This window comes from Equus caballus, chromosome 19 (assembly GCF_041296265.1).
Source record: "Equus caballus isolate H_3958 breed thoroughbred chromosome 19, TB-T2T, whole genome shotgun sequence".
Lineage (NCBI taxonomy): Eukaryota > Metazoa > Chordata > Mammalia > Perissodactyla > Equidae > Equus > Equus caballus.
The window spans coordinates 44,058,712-44,083,317 of NC_091702.1; the positions used below are offsets into that span (position 1 = coordinate 44,058,712).

Genomic DNA, 24,606 nt, shown 5'->3' on the forward strand with positions numbered 1-24,606 from the left:
GCAACTGATCCAAAAGGTTGTTTAGACTCAGATTCTGTCCGTTTGGCACTGACCTAAGTGCTGTTCTGTTCTTCTAGTGAGAGGCATATAATTTGTGATTGTCTTTTTGTAAAGATAACAGCAATTAATACTCAATTCTAGATCCATTAATTCATTGAGGGTTGCAAAATGGCGATATTCTGTCATTTTGCATTTACAATTAGAACATCTAAATAGAGATGCTTCCCTTCATTTGGTTACTCAGTGATACAGTTTGTTGACCTCAAACAAATAGACAGCCAGTTATTTCTCCAGCAAAAGTGGGTTTATCCAGCATCAACAAAGAATTGCAATTTGAAGTCTGTAGCTGTAGCAAGCCACATGCAAGTTCACAAGCAGCAAAGGGAGGAGAAACTCTTTTATAGAGGGGAAGAGGAAGTTGGGAGGGCTCTTGTAAGCCAAGAGTCCGCTGGAGGAGAATGGGAGTTCAAAATTTAGTGGTTTTTCATTGGCTGAGTTGTGACAGTCTCTCATTGGCTGAGCTTCTTGCAGGTCAAGTAGAGGAAGTCTGTCTTCTTCCTGTTGGGCTCTGCTATCAATGGTAGGGCATGAGAGCTCTCCCTTTTGGCCTCTGGATTCCAATTCAATGAGATTTCTGTTTATTAATTTTCACATTTCTTCCTTTTGATCGAGATCTTTCTCTGAAAGCATCATTGATCAAGAGGCAGGTTTTTCCTGTTTCAGCAGCCCTTTGTCCCTTGATACCAAGAAGGACTTTTCCTGGGTGTCGTGTCCCATGTCAGAGGAAAAGTGCACAGATTGGAAACCTATTGTGGCCAGATTTGAGTAACAAGGAGGGCTAGAAGGGAGAACTCTCAGGCATTTTTCTTTTCTAAGGTCCATATGTTATCAAGATCGTAGGCATTGGTTATCATCTGAAGCATTATGTCGTCATCAAAAGTTTTGACAGATCTGATCCAGACATCTTGAGAAGCTATCTCACCAGATGTCGTCTGCTTCAGTTCTGGGAAATCTTTACTTTCAGGTCACCAGATGATATGTATGTCCACTTAGGGTTTGATGCTTTAGGTGTGTCATGTGAATCCAAGAGTCTGTTCCTTGGAGTTTTGTGGCACAATGGTTAGTTAAAAGTATCTGATAGGGGCCTTCCCAGCATGATTGAAGAGAGTCCTTCTGGAGGTATCTTTTTCAATAGATGAAATCTCCAGGTTGCAAGGTATGATGCTTAAGGTCTTCATCTCCCTGGAGCACACTGTGAAAAGATTGCTCTACCAAAACATGGTTATTGTTAATAGAAGCAATTAAGCCTTTGCAGACATTGGAGTATGTCACCTGATTGCTCTACCAAAACATGGCTATTATTAATACAAGCAGTTAAGCCTTTGCAAACGTTGGAGTATATCACCTTTTATTAGTTGTGCATCAAAAGAGACAGAAGCCAAGTGTATTGGGCGTCCTGTGACTATCTCAAAGGGTGAGAGTTTATGAGTTCCAAAGGGGGTGGGTCTGAGATTTAGAAGGACCAACAGCAATGCCTTTGGCCAAGGTATTTGGAGAGTCCCTATGAGCTTGGCCAATTGAGTCTGTATTAATAATGCTGTTAGTGCGTTTGACTAAAGCAGAGGATTGAGGGTGACAAGCATAGTGAAAGTGTTGTAAAATCAGCCAGACAGCACAGACTTGTCGAAATACCTGACCAGTAAAATGATCGCTCCGAAGCTCAAGAGGAGTCCCCTAGGTAGGGATAATCCTTTCCAAAAGGACTTTAGCCACGGAAGAGGCAGTAGCCTGTCTGCAAGGGAAGGCTTCAGTCCAGTTAGAAAACATACAAGCCATGACAAATGTATTTATATTTGTGGGATGTGGTATAAAATCCATTTGCCAAACCTCAAATGGTCCCCTAGGCAACTTAAAGTGTCCGGGAGCAGTATGAACAGGCTTCCCTGGATTGTGTTTTGGACAAGTGGGACAAGTGAAGTAGGCACTTTTTGATTTACGAATGTTATTTTGTCAGTAGACCAATGGTTTAATGCATGTACAGTTGTTAGGAGTGGGAATTTTAGAGTCTTTGGTAGTAGGTCCAAACCAGAGCTTTCTCTCTTTATCAAACCAACAGTTGTTCATTTTCAACCTTGTTTTTCCTTTTCTGAAGCCAATTGTAGGGCTTTTCTGGTCAGTTTTTCTATCAGTTAGGGAAATATCCCTTTGGACCATGACAGATGTTTGGCTATTGTTGGTTCCTTTAAGGGCAGCATTCCTTGTGGAAGTGTCAGCAAGGTGATTTTCCTTAGCGTCCAGAGAGTCAAGTTTAGAATGTCCCAGGATCTTAATAACAGTTAAAGAAGCAGGTAAAAGTATAGTATCCAATAATTCCTGAAAATAGGGGCCTGTGTTTTCAATTTTTCAATTTTATTTCCACTGGATGTAAGGAAGCCACATTGCTTCCACAGCATTCCAAAATCATGAGCTACGCCAAAAGCGTATCTGATGTCAGTATAAATATTGGCAGTTTTGCCCTTGGCTAAAGTACAAGCCCATCTAAGAGCTTATAATTCAGTCTGTTGGGCTGAAGTAGCCGTAGGTAAAAGTGCTGCCTCAGTTCTATCAAAAGGAGTTGCAATAGCATATCCAGCACAATATTTGCCTTGTCACCTTTTAAATAAGAGGCATTGGTGAACCATGAGAAGTCGGTGTTACCCAAAGGAGTTTCCTGCAGGTCATCGGGAGGAGTCAGGATGTGGTCCGTCAGCGTTAAGCAGCATGAGGGACGTCCTCCGTAACGGAGGGGAGAGGAGTAGCAGGGTTGAGATTATTACAGTGCAACAGAGTTATGTGAGGAGCAGTTAACAAAAGGATTTTGTAGGAGTTGAGGCAGCCGACTAAAATATGTTGAATGTGATGAGAATTCAGGAGCACTTCCACAGCATGGGGTCCAAAAATGGTTAAAAGGAATCCCACAATGGTTTTCTCAAGTAGACGTAATCGAAAGGGCAGTGGCAGTAATGGCTCTAAGTCAAGGGGGGATATACCTGCACCTCAGGGTCCAGTTCCTGGCTGTAATACCCTGTGAGTTGATGGTGCTCCCCCTGTTTGTGGGTGAGTACCCCAAGGGCGTTCCTTTCCTTTTCATATACAAAGAGGAAAAAGGGATAATTAGGTTGTCAGGTGGGTTCATCAGGCTCTCTTTTAAGGCCTTAAAGACTATGTTGTCTTGTTCTTTCCATAAAATCAGGTCTGGGTTGTTGTACTTTAGTAAAACGTACAAAGGTTTGGCTATAAGAGAGAAATTTGGAATCCATTTTCGGCAGTAACCAACTAGCCTGAGAAGACTTTGCAATCGGTGCTTAGTTTTGGGTTTTGGGAAACTTAGGACACCATCAGGCCTATCTGAGTCTAGGTGTAGTCCTTGTCCTGATATCAGATGCCCTAAATATCAAACCTGGGTTTGGGCAAACTGCAATTTCTGCTTGGTGACTTTATGTCCCTGTAAGGCTAAAAGCTTTAGCAAGTGGAGGCTGTCTTCGTGTAAGGAGACTTGGAAGGGAGAGCAAAGAAGCAAATCATCCATATATTGCAACAAATTAGAACCCCTAGGGGACTTTATATCACCTAGATCAGCTTCAGAATTTGTGAAAAATAAGAGGGGTTCTCAGTAAAACCCTCAGGCATTACTGTTTAGGTGAATTGTTTCTCTTCCCAAGTGAAGACAAAAAGGTATTGACTGTCTTTGTCACCTGTGATAAAGAACACTCTACATAAATCAGTTACTGTACAGAATTTGCTTTCAGTGGGAATGGATGTTAGTAGCATATGAGGGTTAGCAGGGTATTGAAGGATATCAGTGTTCATTGCTCAGAGCTCCTGGACGAACCTCCACCCTGGGCCCTTGGGTTTTCTCGCAGGTACAGTAGGAGTATGACAGGGACTTGCTCAAGGGATAATGAGGCCTTAAGCCTTGTAATCTTATATTATGGGCCTTTACATTGAGGGGCTTCTTTACTTGTAGGATGTTAGTTAATTCTGGGGAAGGGTTTTGAGGGATCTGTTTGACTGCTGGTGGGAGATACACTGAATTTTACCAGTATCAGTTGAATATTTTGCCCATAAGGAGGTGGTTCCTGATTCAATAGGGACAAGTGATCAGTGTTTCCAGAATCAGCTCTAGTACTGTCACAGAGCAAATAGAAAATGTCAAAGGGTCATTTAATTCACCTGGTTGGCCGTTTTGATGGCTACTGTCAAATTCTAGAATTATTTCCCCCTTTCAGGAGAAAGAAATTCCGGCATGATACTTTTCCAAGAACTCTTGGCCCAATAAATGGATTGGGGCAGAGGAACTAAGGAGAAGAGGGTGTGTCTCTCTCAAAGGGCCTAAACAAAAGGGACTAGGTTCAGAGACAGGAACCTTTTGAGGTTTTTAGAGACCCACTGTTTGAACTGCTTTTGTACTCCACATCAGGGGCTGCTTTATAGTGGTGGGGTTGAGCACCAAGAGTATGGCTCTGCTGCCAGTTTGCACAGAGAGAGTTTCGTCTCCATTCTGGAGAAATGTTTCTCCGATCGGATTAAGAGGGAGGATTGGGATGAGCCCCTGTCCTTGGAGCCCCATCATTGAGAATTTGGAGGATGTTGGCAACAATCTCTTTTCCAGTGTCCTGGCTTTTTGTAATAATAGCAGAAACTAGGAGGTTTTTGGTTTCATGTAGGGGCCTTCATTTGCTGGAGTTGAAGATTAAATTTTCAGCGGTCTTTCTTGTAGGTGACTCATCTAGGGTGTGAGAGAGTTGATTTGCCAGATTAACTAAATCTGGACAGGACGTGGTTTCCCATTCCATTCTGGTCCTTTTTACTAGAATGAGGAGGTCTTGGTTCAGCCTGTTAATAAACATATAGTCAACACCTGAAGGAAGATCGGAATTTTCTTTGAACACAATCTAAAGTCGATTCTAGTAGTCATGAACAAGTTCATAAGGTTTTTGTGCACAAGCCTGAATTTTGTTCCAGTCAACAGGCTTTGGGAAATTCCTAGCAATTGCCTGATGAGGTCGCCTAGTGATTGCCCAGGCCTGATCATACAACTGGTCAGCAGGTTGGTCTCCTGGTTGTAATTCGGGATCTCTTTCAGGATTTTCCCTCTCGACTCCAGTTTAATGAGGCTTCTGTTTATTAATTTAATTTTTACAAGTTCGTCGGGAAGGCAAAGTAAGTGTTCAGTTTTTCCCCTTTACCAGTTTACAAGATAATAAATTGATTCTCATCTTTTTTGGAGGGGGAAGTGGTGTCATAAATTTACATAATTCGATGTATGTGATAGGTTTCAATCCATTGCAATTTTTATCTTTATTGAAGCTCAAATTGTCTCATCTTTGGCCAGTGGGAGCAAAGATGGTTCTTGAGTCCTTTTGACGTAACACTTATATGTTTGGTCAAGACGAGACAATATTTTTTTGTTTTGTTTTGCTTTGCTTTTCTAAAAACCTCAGGGGGCCGGCCCTGCGACTGAGTGATTAAGTTTGAGCGTTCTGCTTCCGCGGCCTGAGGTTTCATGGGTTTGGATCCTGGGCGCGGACATGGCATCACTCATCAGGCCATGCTGAGGCAGCATTCCACGTAGCACAACCAGAGGCACTCACAACTAGAATATACAACTATGTACTGGGAGGCTTTGGGGAGAAGAAAAAGAAAAAGAATAAAAACCCCCTCAGAACGTTGTCTGTGCTTTTGGGAAATTGGATTTTAGGATCTGTTTGTTTGCTAGGATATTTGGTACTTAGTGTGATCTTTGATGTAATTTATAGGCAGATGTGCCTTCAAATTTGCGTTACTTGCAAAGAATAATAGTTTTTAGTATATGTGGAGATCCACAAGAAATCAGCATTTCCCAGCAACAGGTGTGGAGGCATATGTAAAAATGGTTTCTTCAATCAATTAAGAAATATTTGAATGTTTACTCTGGACCAGTCTCCTCAATAGGAACTCTTGGAAATTCAATCATGAAACCTCCTTATTTATTTAACATTTCAATAAAATAAGTTCCAAGGATTGGTTTTAAGCTTAATTTATTTTTTCTTTCAGATCTGTCACGAAATCGCCTCTCAGAAATTCCCATTGAAGCTTGTCACTTCGTTTCTCTTGAGACTCTCAACTTATACCAAAATTGTATTCGGTATATACCAGAGGCAATTCTCAACCTACAGGCTCTAACATACTTAAATATTAGGTAAGGATTTTCAAAAAATTTTTTGTTTTATGTGGTCTTTTCCATTTTCTCTTCCTTTTCACTAAAATTTACGTTATCTGTTTATATCAGCAGTGTCTATACATGTTCTTAGGCTAAATTTTCTGTATTTCCTATGTTCCTCTAGTTTCTCCCTTTGTCTTTGACTTAGCAATAATTAACAAACTCCAATAGCAACTAGCCTAATAGGCTTGCAGCAGTCTTGTAGCACTGGTTCTCCAGTTACGTTTTCAAATGTTTCATCTAATGAGAATAGATCTGAAATTACTTTGGTTCTTGCGATTGTATATTTTTGTGTATTAAGTTTTGAATGTGTAAGTGCATTTATTCAACTCAGCTCCATTTTTGCACATTTTACAGGAATTATTTTATTATAAAAGATATAAATATTCATTGGAGAAAATAAGCAAATGTATAAAAATATAAAGGAAATTCATCAAAATGTTATATCTGAGTTGTATAATTATAGGTGATCTTTTTCTTTTTTTCCAGTCAAATTTTTAAATGAGTTTTTCCCCTTGTCATGAAATATCCTTTGGAAATATTTTTATACGTAATCATTTTATTGTACAGTGAATATACTTCTAAAACTCATTTTCCCTCATATATTTAGTTCCTTTCAGTTTTTTGCCATGACAAAAACTAGTAGAGACTAGTAGAGACTTTTGTGTGTAAATGTTTATTTTTCTCTTTTTTTTAAGATAAATGTCTAGGAGTAGAATTATTATTGGATTAAAAAATTTTAAAAGCTCCTGATCTATATTAGTTAAATCAGTAAAAGATCTTGAAAATGGGGGGCAATTAGTCCTAAAGATTAAGAGGTTAAATCTACGTAAGTAAAATTTTAATTTATTTTTATGCCTGGTGATAGATGTGTTTTATTTTACCTTTAGTTCTGATTTGCATGTTTTGTATAAATAGAAGATTCCTTACCTGTACTTCAGTAGATAAGATATATTTGAAATCACAACCTGTTACTTGTTTTCCGTAGAACTATATTTGGATCATTTGTGTACATTTGGTTTTAATACCGTAATGATGAAGAAAGTAGATTACAAACACTCGTATGTTTATAACTTTTGTTTGAAAAGGAGAGGAGAGGATGGTGGTTATCTACCCTATTTTTAAATTGTTTTTTAATATAAATTTAACATTAGTAAAATAATATGTTGTGGTTATATAGCACTTCATTATTTACAAAGGAGTTTTGTGGTGCAAGAGCCCTGTAGGATAGGTATAGGAGATATTAAGATCCTCAGTTTACAGATGAGGAATCTACGTAAGATGCTAATAAATTAAATACTGTGCCTAAAACCACAAAGCTGACAAGTGAGGCAATGAAGGCTAGAACTCAAATCTAATATCCCATTTATTCTTTGCAGGACTTATATTTGTTATTTTACTGAGTAGAGAATGGGAAAGATGGGACTGTTTTTCTTGAGTGGTGGGCTCTGACTCTTCTCTTTTTCTACTTATCCATTTAGTCGGAACCAGCTGTCGACATTGCCAGTACACTTGTGTAATTTACCATTGAAAGTCTTAATTGCTAGTAATAACAAATTAGTTTCACTTCCGGAAGAAATTGGACATCTCAGACATTTAACGGAACTTGTAAGTTAATATTCTATTTTTTGATTGTCCCACATGTAGTGTATTATAACCAAAGTCATGTCATGTTCTTCTATATGATAAAGACCCATTATTAAGGTGTTATTTTCAAGTATTGATAATGAAGTTTTCCTGATCGATCCATACTCAAGTGCTTCGGCACAGAATTAAGGAAGACCTGAAAGTACAAATTTAATAGGTCCGCATGGAATGGAAAAAAGCCATTAAAATTAGGTTCTAAGCAATATAGGGTGATTTCTATGTTATTAAATTTTTGAGGCATAAGTTAATAATGTGTTTGAATTTTTCAAATTAAATTTTAATAGCATCAATATTCTGATTTTTGATTAGCTCCTATCAGGGGATGAGCATTACAAAGGTCGGGCTTATTTTTTGCCTTGCATGCTATCTTTAGAACCTATCTCCCACTCTAAAGTAAGCTGTTATTACTGCCTTATAGTTTCTAAGAAGCTTAATTTTCACCTACCACTCCTTGTTACTCTTGAGTACTTATATTCTAAGCATGGGAATAAGACTACTCGTTTAATCACCACAATAGCATTATGAATTGGGTACTATAATTATCATCATATTACAGCTGAGGAAACTAACACTCAGATAGGTTAAATAATTTGCCCAAGATTCCATACCGAAATAGAATTTGAGACCGGTCTACTTTAGCTCCAAAGCTGTTTCATACTCCTGAAATGGTCAAATACAGTTATGTCCATTGAGATTTGGGACTATAGTTCCATGTAGCTTTATGAACAGAGATGGACATCATAAACAGAAAATAAATACACGTACAATCTAATTGGGCCACATATTAATCCCACTTTTTTTTTCAGGTGGTTTATGAATATAAAAGGTCACATGTAAAAATCCACAAATATATTACATTTAGAGCCTAGATACTAGGCCACTGTTTATTTAGAGCCAAGTAGATCTAGGAAATAAACTCCAAAATGTATGTTTATTGGCATTTCTTCAGAACTTGGGTTGATAGTATGAACTAGAAGTAAATTATACTTGTGATTCAAATTCTGATTTTCAAATCATTTAAACTTTGCTTCTGCTTATTGAATCCTGAATCCTTAAAGGTAGCTATGTCTCACAGAAGGTGCTTATAGCCTTCTGCAAGAGAGGTGAATTGATATCCTCAGTCATACTAACAGCTGTGGCAAAGTAAGGCTTTGTCATCCTAAACCTCCTGATTCCCACTTGATGGTCTTTCTGCCGCATCCTTATTGCTTCTTTCCTTTTTTCCCTTCATTTTTTAGTGACAGTAAACTGTTGTCTTTCAACATATTCATTTTCTGAGAGAAATATTGTAGATGCTGTTATCTTCTGGCTCAACCTCGTTTCCTATCCTTTCAACTTCTTTCAGAACCCTTTTAACTTTGATGCCTAGAGCATTGGATTAAGAAGCCTAGCTTCTGATTCTACTTCAGTCATTAATTGGTAGGAAAGTCAAAATAGCATTATTTTTTCTAAGAATATTTTGGGAAAATTTAAAAATAATGTCTGAAGCTTATTGAAGTTTTTGGTAAATGGTCTTTTCTAATAGTAAATCTATTAATATTTTCTTCTTACTCATATGTTGGAGGAATTTTAAGTGTCAGTGTGGCACCTTGGAGCTTTTATTAACCTAGGCAGCTTCCTGCTGCTACATGTGGGTTTACAAATTGTTCTGACTGGTCTCAGATTTATGGAATTCTGAATCTGTCAGTCTTGGAACCTGGAGTCAGTCTCTTTTGAGAACCAGTGGAATCAAGCTATTTACGAAGACACCAGAAGGCCTACCTAATGTATGGAGTGGAACCAGTTGCTGAGATGCTAGTAGAGCAGTATCTGTTTTTTCCAGGGCCTTTAATTTTTGTCAACTTTATTATTTTTCTCTCACATTCAGTTTGATAAAGAATGATTTGAGTCATCTTCAATGCATTCTTAGTTTATATTTTTGGACAGTTGAACTGGTATTTTGAAAATAGAATTTCTTTTGAAATAATTTGTTATAATTTTTATCATTGTTTTATTTTTTCTTCCAGTTTCATTAGAACAGTATAAAATAAAACTCTTGTCCTGAATAGATCTGTTATGCTCTTTCTGTTTTACCTTTTCACCAGCATTTTCATCTCATCTGATATTCTAGGCCTTCTGTCTGCATTTTAAGTCTTTTAGTTTTAGTTCTGCTCCCAAAATTAATGCAGATCTGTGTAAAATGTATAGAATAAGTCAAAAGCCTGTACGTTTTTAAAATTAAATGCTGGTACTAACTATGGAATTATTCTTGGACACAGCATCATAATTCTTTTTACAGCCAGGAGGGACTATAGATATGATCTTGTCCAACCTCATTTTATAGATAGTTTAAAGCAGGCAGGTTTGTAATATTAGAACAATTCTTTACTTGTTATCTTTTTGAAATAGGATGTGAGCTGCAATGAAATTCAAACAATACCTTCCCAAATTGGTAATTTGGAGGCTTTGAGAGACCTTAACGTAAGAAGAAATCACTTAGTACGTTTGCCTGAAGGTGAGAAACTGTGAAATGGTTGTTTTTTTATTATTTGTCTTTTTATGTTAAAGCTCTCTCAGACTGGGCACAAGATAAAAACCTATGAGTTACAGCCACTGTTTGAAATATAATGGTTTATTTAGTACTTTATCTGTTCCATTGTAGGTTTTAAACGTTAGACTCTTTAGTGAAAAGCTCTAGTAACTACTGACCAGTGATTGTATTTTTAGATCTTATCAACTGATGTACTCGATAACTCAGGATAGGGTCACTGGAAGTTTCAGTAAGCATAACTACTTAGGAGAAATGTAACTTTTTTTTTTTTTGCTGAAGAAGATTTGCCCTAACATCCACTGTGAATCCTCCTTTTGTATGTGAGCTGCCACTACAACATGGCCACTGACAGACGAGTGGTGTAGGTCTGTGCCTGGGCCCAACCTGAGCTGCTGAAGCGGAGCACACCAAACTTAACCACTAGGCCAACAGGGCTGGCACATATAACGTTTTTGATAGGGGGATACTTTAGTATAATGAAAAACATTCCTGCAATTAGCACTGACTTAAAAATGGCCTTGAGTTGAACTTAATGACTTTGTCCTTCACTGGCTGAAAATACTCAGATAGAGGCTAATTAACTGGTTGAAGGTGATGTGTAGAGTGAATAATGAATGGAGTGAGAGACTGCACTGGGAGACTCATTATCTTAGGCTGACTGTAAGCTCTGGTATATGTATATTTGAATGATAAAAACGATTAAACAAATGAACCAAGTACTATTTGTCAATCTTTTAAAAATCCAAATTCATGAAAGAAAAAGCTACAAGAGGAAGTGAAAATGGGGAGAACCATTATTTTATTAGATCAGAATATATATTTCTTTAATTTTATTATGGAAAATTTCATACAGAAAGGAGAGCAATGAATCACCCAGCTACATCAGGCATCAGCTTATGGGAACTCTTGTTTCCTCTGTACTCCCATCCACTTTCCCTTATCCTCTCTGCTAAATTAATTTGTAACGTCTTCCAGAAATTGATCTATAAGCATTTCAGAATGTATATCTCAAGAATAATTAATCTTGAGAAAGTATTTTCATGACAGTGATTCTCTAGGTTCTTCTACAAAATGTGACTTCTCTTATACAATAAATATTGAATTAACCAGTGATGCTTTTGGTTCACTGTAGAATCCGAATTTTTACACCAATTTGAATCCAGTATGATATTTAGTTCTAACATACTGGTGTAGCTTTGACATTTTGGACCCCAAGTGTCTCAGAAAGTGACTTTTCCAGTCCACTTTTATACACTTATTGCAACCACACTACCTAAAATCCTACATTTCTTTCCTCTCAGTAGGCTTGTCCAGTAAAAGTTACACCTTTTATCTTCAGAGCCTTCCTCATTTCCTCCTGGTTCTGCCTTCTCCCACCTCAGGAATGTGAATGAAGGCCTTCAGCAGGACTGACCAAAATCACAACTATAGGACCTTATAACCCAAGATTTCTATCTAGGATTACCCCTCTACTCAGGGCCCACCTACTGTGGTTGGTCTTGAAAGGTTTACTAATGTAATGATACTGACTTAATATGAAATCAATTGATGAAAACATTGGGGTTTTGGTGAAAATGAAAATTCAGGGTTTCAGATGACAATTGCAATCTAATAGTTTTATCACCTAATTTATTTCTGTATCTTGTTTTGAATGTGTATTATCAAGAAAATTGAGTCACACAAATAGTTTCAAATTTTTTTATCAATTTATCTTGTAATCTCAGCATATTCAGTTAAACTGAGATGGCAGGAAAGCTTTATTCCAACATGCACACAAGTTAGTGTGGAAGTTCATGTTAATTAATTGGTGGTCTCTAACATTACAATTTGGTCCATAAGATATTACATCTTTTGTCTTTTACTATTTCGATTTTAAATTAATTTCAGTTTTTATCAAATAATATATTACAACATTCAAAAAGTCAAACAGTATTGAAAAGCTTAAAATAAATAATAGCGTTCCCCTGCCTCAACCATTCCCCCTCCCCAGTTTCAATGGCCAGAAGCATCTCCCGTCAGCTCCGTTGACTCTTTCCACTTGTATTTGCTGCCATGGTTCTAATGATGTGCTTTTACAGCTCTTCTGGATTTATCAGCCTTTGCACTTTATGTCAGCTCTTTCTTATGGTAGATGAGAACTTAACTTCCTTACGCTGTCACCCTCATACCTTTCCTTCCCTCCTTCCATCTTCCTGGTGTAGTTTATCACAATTTCTGATTAAATCGTTATTCATTGTTTACATTGTTGTAGCTACAAAAATAATGTTCCCTGCCAATGCAAGTGACGTACTCTGATTTCATCTTCTTTCTTATTCATCTTGTTCTTGTTGTTGTTTTTCTAGAGTTAATAATTTCTCTTTTTTTTTAATTTGCTTTTTTTTTCTGTACCTATGACTAATTCCTCCGTCTTTTTCCAGCAGCCTTCTTAGTCAAACCAATTAGATTACCTTTCTTTTTTTCCCCCCTGCATATCTCCTTCATTGAGCCTTGTTTCCTTCTCTTCCATTCTGGGCCGGTGGTTCTCTGTTACTGCTGCCCAGCTTGCTTTCTTCTGTGTTGAGTACTCTTATTCCTGGACTCCCTGTCTTCCTCTTTCTTACTTGTTGTTTTTGATTTTAGCTTTATTGAGGTATAACTGAAAGATAATTCCTCTTTCCTACTTTACTCCCTTGTTTTGCTGGAGGGCATCTTCTAGTAGCTTCCTGAGAACATGTCATGGGAAAACAGTTTTTTGAGACTTCACTTGGAAAGAAATATCTTTTTTCTATTCTCACCCTTGATCAGTAATTTGTTTGGTTATGTATTCTAGGTTGAAAATTATTTTCTCTCAGGTTTTCAAGTCCTTTTTCACTTTTAGCTTTCAATGTTAAATATTAATGGTTGAAAATTTGATGCCGTTCCTAATTCTAGTCCATTTTTTGTGACCAATTTTTTTCTCTTTGGAAGATTTTTCTACTGCTCTGAAATGTTATGTTGATGTGCCATGGTATGAGTTATTTTAGTCCAATGTACTAGATACTTGGTGAACCTCTTTCCAAACCAGAGATTCACATCCTTCATTCTGAGAAATTGTCTGATATCTTTTTGATAATTTTCTGTCTTTTAGTTTCGCTATTCTCTCTTTCTGGAATTTTTATTAATTGGATATTAGACCCCTTTAATTGACCCTATGATTTTTCTTATCTTTTTATTGTTCATTTCTTTGTCATTTTGTTTTACCAAATGGTAAACAGTTCCAACCACTTATGTTCTAACTGTTCTTCTGAATTTTTAATTTCTGCCGTAATATTTTTCGTTTCTAAGAATCCTTTTTATTCTGATTTTTTAAAACATCCCTGTCTTGTTTTAGTAATTCATTATCTTATCTCTGAAATTAGAGATGTTCTGGTTTTTCAGAGTTTTCTTCTGTTTCCTGTATATTACCTGTTTCTTCTGAGTTCCTTTTTTCGATTAGTTTGTGTGTTTTGATTTTTGTCTTACATGTTGGCGGCTTTTCCTAATGTCTGGATCATACAGCCTGTATAGAGCTGATTAGAAGGTCCAGGTCTACTGGGCAGGAATTGTATAATGGTAATGAAGCAGCAAGCTGGGTACTTTATTGGGGGAAACTCCTTATCAGTATCTAAAGGCTTTTTATATGGGACTATATAGTTTCTCCAGAGAAAGATGTTTCATTTCTTCTACACTGTTGTGTGTATTCCTGACTACTGGCATTCAGGAGCTGGGGGTGGAGTGGGGTTGGGTAGGAAGGTATGGAGGTCTTGCCATTAAGTATTTCCTTAAATCCTCCATTTTCAACTGGCAGCTCATCCTAACTTTCTCTTATCCCTGGGGTCCCTGCAGTCAGAGCCTTTCCATTCAGTTTCACTAGAGAATAACTGGCTGACTACTGTGGTGATTGGAGAGGGGTAGTGCCCTAACTTCGAGAGTTAGGGTTGGGGACCTAGGCATCTAATTTGTTCTTTATACAGACTATCATCTAATCCCTTTGTTAGCCCCACCTTTCTGTGGAATCAGGACTCCAGTTTCTGAGACTTCTGTAGTTCTGTGAGGGATCAAACAGCTTACTTTTCATTAGTATTCCCATCTGCAAGCAACTAGATTTCATTTTATACCACTTTGCTGTATCAATCACCAAGAAAGAATGGAGGTAAATACTTATGTTAAATCTACTATATTTAACTAGAAGCTCCTGTAAAAATGGTCTAGTTTTAAACTATTGTTAATTGTTTGTTTCCATCTTATCTCCTTGCAGAGCTGGCAGAGTTGCCTTTGATACGGTTAGACTTCTCCTGCAATAAAATCACGACGATCCCCGTTTGCTATCGGAACCTCAGGCACCTACAGGTCATCACCCTAGAAAACAATCCACTACAGTCTCCCCCCGCACAGGTAGACCACAGCTGATGGGTAGTATATTGTAAACTTTTTTGACAAAGGATGAAATTTAACTTGAGTTATATGCATTTATCTTGTTGAAAATTAAGTTCTTTTAAAGTAAATTTACACACGTGTATTCACAGGAAGCCTTGAATAAATGGGATAGAAGATGGATAATGTTTCCAGAAGTGTTTTTCCTTTCACTAAGCTGACTTTTTTTTTAAGTTGAGAGTTTCTTCGTTAAAGTTTTTTCTAAGATTTGAGTTAATTCTTTCTCGTAAAACTTGAATGTATACAATGTGCATGCTAGAGACAAATAAAAATACTTGGTTTTCAGAACTAAAGATTATCAATGCGTTTCTTATGACCATTGTTTTTGTACCTTCCTGTTTTCTAAAATCTTAAGTTCCTCATTTAGTCATTTTACTCATTCATTTATCAGTGACTGGAATGAAACTATTTAATAATAAAGTAATTACAAGGTAGCTTTACATATAGCTTCTAGACATCCTACAATCTAAAACATTTTTACCAGCCCTTATTTTTCACTGTAGCTTTTCTTTTTAAGTTTTTTAAGTATTTTCTTTCCTTTTCTTTTTTTTGATTTTTTATTTTTTTATTGCAATAACACTGGATTATAACGTATAGCTTTCAGATGTACATTGTAATATATTTTGAATTCTGTGTAGATTACATCATGTTCACCACCCAAAAACTAACTATAGTCCATCACCTCACATGTGAGCCTAATCACCCCTTTTGCTCTCCCCCCCTTCCCTGTTGGTTACCACCAATCCAGTCTCCATTGCTATGTGTGTGTTTGTCATTGTTTTTATCTTCTACTTATGAGTGAGATCATACAGTATTTGACTTTCTCCCTCTGACTTATTTCACTCAGCATAATACCCTCAAGGTCCATTCATGTTGTCACAAATGGCCGGATTTCATAATTTCTTATGGCTGAGTAGTATTCCATTGTGTATATATACCACATCTTCTTTATCCATTCATCCCTTGATGGGTGCCTAGGTTGCTTCCAAGTCTTGGCTATTGTGTATAATGCTGCAGTGAACATAGGGATGAGTGTATCTTTACGCCTTTGTGTTTTCCAGTTCTTTGGATAAATACCCAGCAGTGGGATAGCTGGATCATATGGTAGAGGTAGATCTATTTTTAATTTTCTGAGGATACTCCATACTGCTTTCCATAGTGGCTGCACCATCACTGTAGCTTTTTTTACTCTGCAGTCGATTGATGGTCTTGTACAAGCCTCTGTCTGGCAACTATAAAACTTTATGAGTAAGCTTTGTAACTATGGAAGAGTCTCATAATCCTAAAGAATTTATGTTTTTACTTCTGGGACAGAAGTTAACAGGTAGAAACAGAAATCTGTATAACTTTAATATTTAATAATTTCCTGATTTTCTCTCTTACAGAAAGTAGGATTCAAAACATAATTGTGCATGATTATTGGATTCCTAAAAGCAAAAGTTGCCAATATAATCTATAGGGGAGCAATGTTTCTAAATCCCTGATTGTGCCTAATTAATGAGTGGGATAAGTTTCCTTGGTATTTCTAACAGTGTTTGTAATCGTAAATTACTTTATATGCTAGTGAAACTTATTAGTGACTAGAAAACAAAAACCTATTTTTTTAATCACTTAAACACCTAAAATAACAAATAATCTAATTTGTTATAGTGACTATTAGATTTTTAAAATTTTATTGAGGTCATAATAGTTTATAAGATTGTGAAATTTCAGTTGTACGTTATTATGTCAGTCACTATATAAATGTGCCTCTTCATCCCTTGTACCCACCCCTCAACCGCCTTCCCCCCTGGTAACCACTAAACTCTTCTCTTTGTCCATGTGTTAGTCTGTCTTCCACATATGAGTGAAATAATACAGTGTTTATCTTTCTCTGTCTGGCTTATTTCGCTTAACATAATACCTCCAGGTCCATCCATGTTGTTATGAATGGGGCGATTTTGTCTCTCTCTGTGGCTGAGTAGTATCCATTGTATGTCTATATGCCACATCTTCTTTATCCATTCATCAGTTGATGGGCACTTGGGTTACTTCCCCTTCTTGGCTACGGTGAATAAGGCTGCAGTGAACATAGGGGTGCATAAGTCTCTTTGAATTGTTGATTTCAAGTTCTTTGGGTAAATACCCAGTAGTGAGATAGCTTGGTCATATGGTATTTCTATTTTTAATTTTTTGAGACATCTCCATACTGTTTTCCATAGTGGCTGCACCAGTTTGCATTCCCACCAGCAGAGTATGGGGGTTTCCTTTTCTCCACATTCTCTCCAACATTTGTTATTTTTTGTCATGGTGATTATAACCATTCTAACAGGTGTAAGGTGATATCTTAGTGTTTTCGTGTGCATTTCCCTGATGATTAGTGATGTTGAACATCTTTTCACGTCCTTGTTCGCCATCTGTATACCTTCTTTGGAGAAATGTTTGTTCATACCCTCTGCCCATGTTTTGATCGGGTTGTTTGGTTTTTTGTTGTTCAGTTGTGTGAGTTTTTTATATATTTTGGAGATTAACACCTTGTGGGATATATTTGCAAATATGTTCTCCCAGTTGGTGGCTTGTCTTTGTTTTGTTCCTGGTTTCCTTTGCCTTGGAGAAGCTCTTAAGTCCGTTGAAGTCCCACTTGTTTATTTTTTCTTTTGTTTTTCTTGTCCTAGTAGACATGGTATTCGAGAAGATCTTTCTATATCTGATGTCAAAGAGTATACTCCTATATCTTCTTCTAGGAGTTTTATGGTTTCGGGTCTTACCTTCAACTTATTGATCCATTTTGAGTTAATTTTTGTGTATGGCGAAAGATAATGGTCTACTTTGATTCTTTCACATGTGGGTGTCCAGTTTTCCCAACACCATTTATTGAAAAGACTTTCCTTTCTCCATTGTATGTTCTTAGCTCCTTTGTCAAAGATTAGCTATACATAGATGTGTGGTTTTATTTCTGGGCTTTCAGTTCTGTTCTGTTGATCTGTTTGTACTGTTGTCTGTTTTTGTACCAGTACCATGCTGTTTTGATCACTATAGCTTTGTAGTATATTTCAAAGTCAGGGATTGTGATCCCTCCAGCTTTGTTCTTCTTTCTCAGGATTGCTTTACCTATTTGGGGGTCTTTTGTTGCCCCATATGAATTTTAGGATTCTTTTGGCTATTTCCATGAGGAATGTCAGTGGGATTCTGAGTGAGATTGCGTTGAATCTATAGATTACTTTAGTAGTATGGACATTTTAACTATATTTATTCTTCCAATCCATGTGCATGGAGTATTTTTCCATCTCTTTATGTCATTGATTTCTTTCAATAATGTCTTATAGTTTTCATCGTATAGGTGCCTCGCCTCCTTGGTTAAATTTATTCCCAGATATTTTATTCTTTTTATTGTGATTGTAAATAGGATTTTGTTCTTGAGTTCTCTTTCTGTTAGTTTGTTATTAGAGTATAGAAATGCAAATGGTTTTCGTAAGTTGATTTTGTACCCCTGCAACTTTGCTGTAGTTATTGATTATTTCTAATAGTTTTCTGACGGATTCTTTAGGGTTTTCTATATATAAAATCATGTTGTCTGCAAACAGTGAGAGTTTCACTTCTTCATTGCATATTTGTACTACTTTTATTTCTTTTTCTTCCTTAATTGCTCTGGCCAAAACCTCTAGTACTATGTTGAATGAGAGTGGCAAGAGTGGGCACCCTTGGCTTGTTCTTGTTCTCAGAGGGATGGCTTTCAGTTTCTCCCCATTCACTGTGATGTTGGCTGTGGCTTTCTCATATATGGCCTTTATTATATTGAAGTACTTCCTTCTCTATCCATTTTGTTGAGAGTTTTTATCATAAATGGATATTGGATCTTGTGGGATGCTTTCTCTGTGTCTTTTGAGATGATCATGTGATTCTTCTTCCTCATTTTGTTAGTTTGGTGTATCACATTGATTCATTTGCATATGTTGTACCATCCCTGCATCCCTGGTATAAATCCCACTTGATCGTGGTGTATGGTCTTTTTAATGTGTTGTTGTATTCAGTTTGCCAGTATTTTTTTTTAGGATTTCTGCATATGTTGTTCATCAGCGAGATTGCCCTGTAATTTTCCTTCTTTGTGTTGTCCTTGTCTGGTTTTGGGATCAGGGTGATGTTGGCTTCATAGAATGAGTTAGGAAGTGTTCTGCCTTCTTCAGGTTTTTGGAATAGTTTGAGAAGGATAGGTAGTAAATCTTCTTTGAATGTTTGGTAGAATTCTCCAGAGAAGCTATATGGTCCTAGACTTTTATTTGGGGGGATGTTTTTGATTAGTTTTTCAATCTCTTTGCTTGTGATTAGTCTATTCCAATTCTCTATTTCTTCTTGTTTCAATTTTCGGAGGTTGTATGAGTCTAAGAATTCATCTATTTCTTCTAGGTTATCCAATTTCTTGACATATAGTTTTTCTTAGTATTCTCTTATAATCCTTTGTATTTCTGTGGTCTCCATTGTAATTTCTCCTGTTTCATTTCTAACTTTATTTAATTGAGGCTTCTCTCTTTCTTTTTTAGTGAGTCTCGCTAAGGGTTTGTCAATTTTGTTTATCTTCTCAAAGTACTGGCTCTTTATTTCATTGATCTTTTCTACCCTTTTTTGGTTTCAATTTCATTTATTTCTGCTCTAATTTTTATTATTTCCCTCTTTTTATTAACTTTGGGCTTTGTTTGTTCTTCTTTTTCTAGTTCTGTTAGGTGTAGTTTACACTTGCTTATTTGAGACTTTTCTTGTTTGTTAAGGTGGGTCTGTATTGCTATGAGTTTCCCTCTTACAACTGCTTTTGCTGCATCCCATATGAGTTGGTATGGTGTATTTTAATTTTCATTTCTCTCCAGATATTTTTTGATTTCTCCTTTAATTTCTTCAGTGATCCATTGGTTGTTCAGTAGCATGTTGTTTAGTCTCCACACATTTGTGACCTTTCCCAGCTTTTTTCTTGTAGTTGATTTCTAGTTTCATAGCATTATGGTAGGAAAAGATGCTTGATATGATTTCAATCTTCTTAAATTTGTTGAGGCTTGCCTTGTTTGCCAGTATATGCTATCTTTGGGAATGTTCCATGTGCACTTGAGGAGTGTATTCTGCTGTTTTTGGATGGAATATTCTATATGCATCTATTAAGTCTATCTCATCTAGTTTTACATTTAAGTCCACACTTTCCTTGTTGACTTCCTATCTGCATGATCTATCCGTTGATGTAAGTGGGGTGTTAAAGTCCCCTCCTATTACTGTTTTCTTGTTCATATCTCCTTTTAGGTTTGTTAGTAGGTGCTTTATGTACTTTGGTGCTCTTGTGTTAGGTACATGTATTTATATGTGTTTTGTCTTCTTGGTGGAATGTCCCTTTTATGATTATACACTGCCCCTCTTTGTCTCTCATTACCTGTTTTATCTTGAAGTCTGCTTTGTCTGATATAAGTATGGCAACACCTGCTTTCTTTTGTTTGCCATTAGCTTGGAGTAGCGTCTTCCATTCTTTCACTCTGCACTTCTATTTGCCTTTAGAGCTGAGATGTGTTTCCTGAAGGCAGCATGTTGTTCATTCTTGTTTTTTAATCCATCTAGCTATTCTGTGTCTTTTGATTCGATAATTCAATCCATTTACATTTAGAGTTATTATTGATATATGAGGGCTTAATGCTGCCATTTTCTCACTCATTTTCCGGTGTTTCTGCATTTCCCTTGTTTCTTGTCCCATGTATTTTGGACTACCAATTCAGCATGGTAATTCTCTGTGGTAGTTTTCTCATTGTTTATCATTTGTGTCTCTGTTCTAATTATTTCTTTAGTGGTTACCATGAGGTTTGTATAAAAAAATCTCATAGATGTGATAGTCCATTTTCTCATAGCCTCTTATTTCCTTAGACTAAGCCGATTCCATCTCTTTTCTCTTCCCCTTCTAAGTTATTGTTACAATTTATTCCATCTTGTGTTGTAAGTTTGTGGTTAAAATGACGAGATTATATTTATTTTTGATGCTTTCTTTCCCTTTATCTTTAATGTTATAATTAAGTATTGCTAACTTGTTCTGATAGAAAGCTGCAATTTTATGATTTTGTCTACCTATTCATCTCCTTCCTCAAGGCTTTGTAACCCCTTTTCTTTTTGTTTTGGGTATTAGGGCCTTCTTGAGCATTTCTTGTAGGGAGAGTTCTTGTGGCTATGAACTCCCTTATATTTTGTTTATCTGGGCAAGTTTTTATTTCTCCATCGTATCTGAAGGATATTTTTGCTGGATAAAGTATTCTTGGCTGGATGTTTTTGTCTTCCAGACTTTTGAATATATCATTCCACTGTCTCCTAGCCTGTAATGTTTCTGCTGAGAAATCCACTGAAAGCCTGATAGGGGTTCCTTTGTAAGTTATTTTCTTCTGCCTCCTTCCCTTAATGTTTTTTCTTTTCATTGAGTTTTGCCATCTTTACTACTGTATGCCTTGGAGAAGATCTTTTTACAGGTTGATATAATTAGGAGTTCTATTGACTTCTTTCGCATGTATTTCCAGCTCTTTTCCCAGGTTTGGGAAATTCTCTGCTATTATTTCTTTCAACAAGCTTTCTGCTCCATTCTCTTTCTCTGCTCCGTCTTGAATACCTATAATCCTTATTTTGCATTTCCTAATTGAGTTGGATATTTCTCGGAGAATTTCTTTATTTCTTTTTTAGTCTTAGTTCTCTCTCCTCCCCCATCTGAAGCATTTCTATATTTCTGTCCTCCATACTTCTACTTCTCTCCTCCGTAATATCAGTTCTGTTATTTGGTCCAGGTCTTTCTTTATCTCATCCATTGTGTTTTTCATCTCCAACATTTCTGATTGGTTTTTCTTTATAGTTTCAGTCTCTTTTGGGAAGAATTCCCTCTGTTCATTAATTTCGTTCCTGATTTCATGACCTGTCTATCTGTATTTTCTTGTAACTTGTTGAGTTTTTTTATGATAGCTATTTTAAATTCTCTGTCATTTAGATTATAAATTTCTGTGCCTTCAGGATTAATTTCTGCTGGCTTGTCATTTTCCTTTTGGTCTGGAGTATTAATATATTTCTTCATACTGTTTGATGGCGTGTATTTGTGCCTCCGCATAGTGGTAGTATCTGGTCACATCTCCCACCTGCTGCCCCTGGGTGGGTGTCAGGAGCTGTGTCTTCTGAGCCTGCTGCGATCCCCACCTTGCTTGCTCACAGCTGCTGCTTTTCTAATCAGGTACTCTAGCCAACTGGCTTAACTGGAGCACCAGGCAGAGGGAGGGGTGCTTACTTTTGCCTGCATGATCCCAGGGACATAGTCGCTCTGCCCTTGCTGTCTGCTCTCCTGGTATGCTGAAACTTTCCCATGGGCTGTGAGGGAACTTGGAGAGCAAAGGTGTCCCTGAAGAGAGCTGTCCCTCTCCTCTCAGAGCCACGCGTGGTCCCATGCCCTGGGTTGCTGCCATTGGGAGAGGGAAAGGAGATCCCCTTATCTCCTTCCACTTCCTCCAGGTGGCATAGCACTTCCACCTTCAGACATATGACTGTGTGGGTCTCTCTGATGTTTTTTCTGTTGTGTGAATGTCCTGTGTTGGTTTATGAATGTCCTTTTTCTTGTATCTTAGGGAGGAGAGTCTAAGTGAAGAGCTCACTCCACCATGATGCTCGAGTATTAGATTTTTAATATTACTGTATGTACTTTATAATAGAAATGCCTTCTATTTCTAATATACAGTAAGGAAAAAGCTGATTGTTATGAAAAAGGGATGCATATTTTTCAGATGAGTAATAATTTGATTGCATTTTAATGTTACTTTCTTTAGATATGTATAAAAGGCAAAATTCACATATTTAAATACCTGAACATACAAGCTTGTAAGATTGCTCCAGATCTGCCAGATTATGATAGGAGACCCTTGGGTTTTGGCTCCTGGTAAGTATGTTCAGTTTTTTATTTTTCCCTCTCAAAAGTAATAAATAAACTGGACCCTTAAAGGGCTTGTTATACTATTTACCTTGTTTTAATTTGGAATTTCTCATATTAAAAAGTTAAAAGAATTCCCATTTAGTTCTAAATAAAGTCCCTAAATGCCATGAAAATGTTTTGGTAAAATTGCATCTGATTTATTTCAAATGTTAATTTGTAAAATATCAAACTTTGCAGTAACAACTAAAGTTTCTTTTTGGCAGCCATGAAGAACTGTACTCAAGTCGCCCTTATGGAGCCCTTGATTCAGGTTTCAATAGTGTGGACAGTGGTGATAAGAGATGGTCAGGGAATGAAGTAAGTGTTTAGTCCATTTTGTGTATTATAACTCCTGATTAAGAGAAAATAAAATGATGAAAATGCAAACTGTCTTAATTGGATTCAATTTCTTATTACATAAATATAGAAAAGCCAAAGGAGGGAGAAAAATCCTGCATATTCCTACCATCAAAAGTGGTATTATGTTTCTTTACTGTCTTTTTACCATATGTGTTTTACATGTTTGTTACCTCATTGTCTTGTATAAATAGTTTTATATTCTGGAAAGGGAATTCAGAAGTGAATCAGTTACAACTGAAGCCTGAAATTTGGGGGGATGGGAGATCTTGAGCAGAGGTGGTAGAAGGGTGCTGGAAGGTGAGAAAACAGGACTATAGGTTGATGGGCAATGAGAGAACCTTAGTGAAGAATATCCACATGCTCAAAATAAAGAAGTAACTTCCTTAGCTAATTATATCATTTTTCTCTTTTAATTATTAGTGGTAGTATGTTTTCTTTTTTTTTTAATTACTAAGGTATAATATTTTATACAACAAATTGGGTTAAACGATTAAATAAGCTTTTGTTAGCAAGACTGCTAACCTACCATTTATAACTTGGTTCATTGGGAGTCCAGAGCAAATCAGTTTTAGACCACAGCACATTTGGAATTTGGAATAGTTTGTGTATTTATGTGTGGGGGTATGTACGTAGTTGTGGTTGTATTCGTACAGATACATATATGTGGATACTTTACATTCATGTACATATGTAAATTTTATAGGGTCATATATATGCTTCTATTTCTTTTTTTTTAATTGTGCTAAAACATATAACATAAAATTTACCATTTTAACCATTTTTATGTACATTTCAGTGACATTAAGTACATTCACATTGTTGAGAAACTGTCACCACACTGCATCTCCAGACTTTTTTGCTGTTTCTTCCTAAATGTAAATTTTATTGAGTTTATATTAAATGTGAAATGATGATCTGAAATAATGAAAAAACATCTGAAATGATTTTTTAAAATATTTCTGCTACTTTTTTTTAAGCCTACAGATGAGTTTTCAGATCTGCCTCTTCGAGTTGCAGAAATTACAAAAGAACAAAGACTACGAAGAGAAAGCCAGTACCAAGAGAATCGCAGCAGTTTAGTAGTAACAAATGGTGGAGGTAAACGTAGTTCCTGATGACATCCAAAGTCTTTATAATCACTATAACTTCTTTAAGTGGTCTCTTTCACATCCACTCCTTTTGTTTGTGTACCTGTAGCTTCTTCAACTCTTCTTTTAAAGACTTGCTCTTCTCATATGAGTGGAAAAAATTATTTTCCATTGGGATATCAGTTTCTGTTTTCAGGCTTGCAGTCCAAATACATTTCTCTCTTATTTTTATTTTGGAAAGAAACTTTATTAAAGACAGTTCACCTGGAATAGATCTTTGTTAATCTGGATTTAACCACAGTCTTCTTTTGAAGGACACTCATGTTTCACTTAACTACAGGGATACATCCTGAGAAATGCATCATTGGGCGAATTTCGT

At 36.5% G+C, this 24,606-nt stretch overlaps 1 protein-coding gene across 31 annotated transcripts in view; it reads left to right on the forward strand.

Moving 5' to 3' along the window:
- Positions 1–24,606, forward strand: part of LRCH3 (leucine rich repeats and calponin homology domain containing 3) — a 111,688-nt gene that overhangs the window by 33,239 nt on the left and 53,843 nt on the right. For all 31 annotated transcript variants that reach the window (XM_005601913.4, XM_070243636.1, XM_014732838.3 and 28 more), the window contains exons 2-8: positions 6,076–6,220; positions 7,723–7,849; positions 10,277–10,382; positions 14,674–14,810; positions 22,637–22,746; positions 23,004–23,097; positions 24,117–24,237. In XM_005601913.4, coding sequence (XP_005601970.2) covers positions 6,076–6,220; positions 7,723–7,849; positions 10,277–10,382; positions 14,674–14,810; positions 22,637–22,746; positions 23,004–23,097; positions 24,117–24,237 — 840 coding nt within the window. The remainder of the gene's footprint in view (positions 1–6,075; positions 6,221–7,722; positions 7,850–10,276; positions 10,383–14,673; positions 14,811–22,636; positions 22,747–23,003; positions 23,098–24,116; positions 24,238–24,606) is intronic.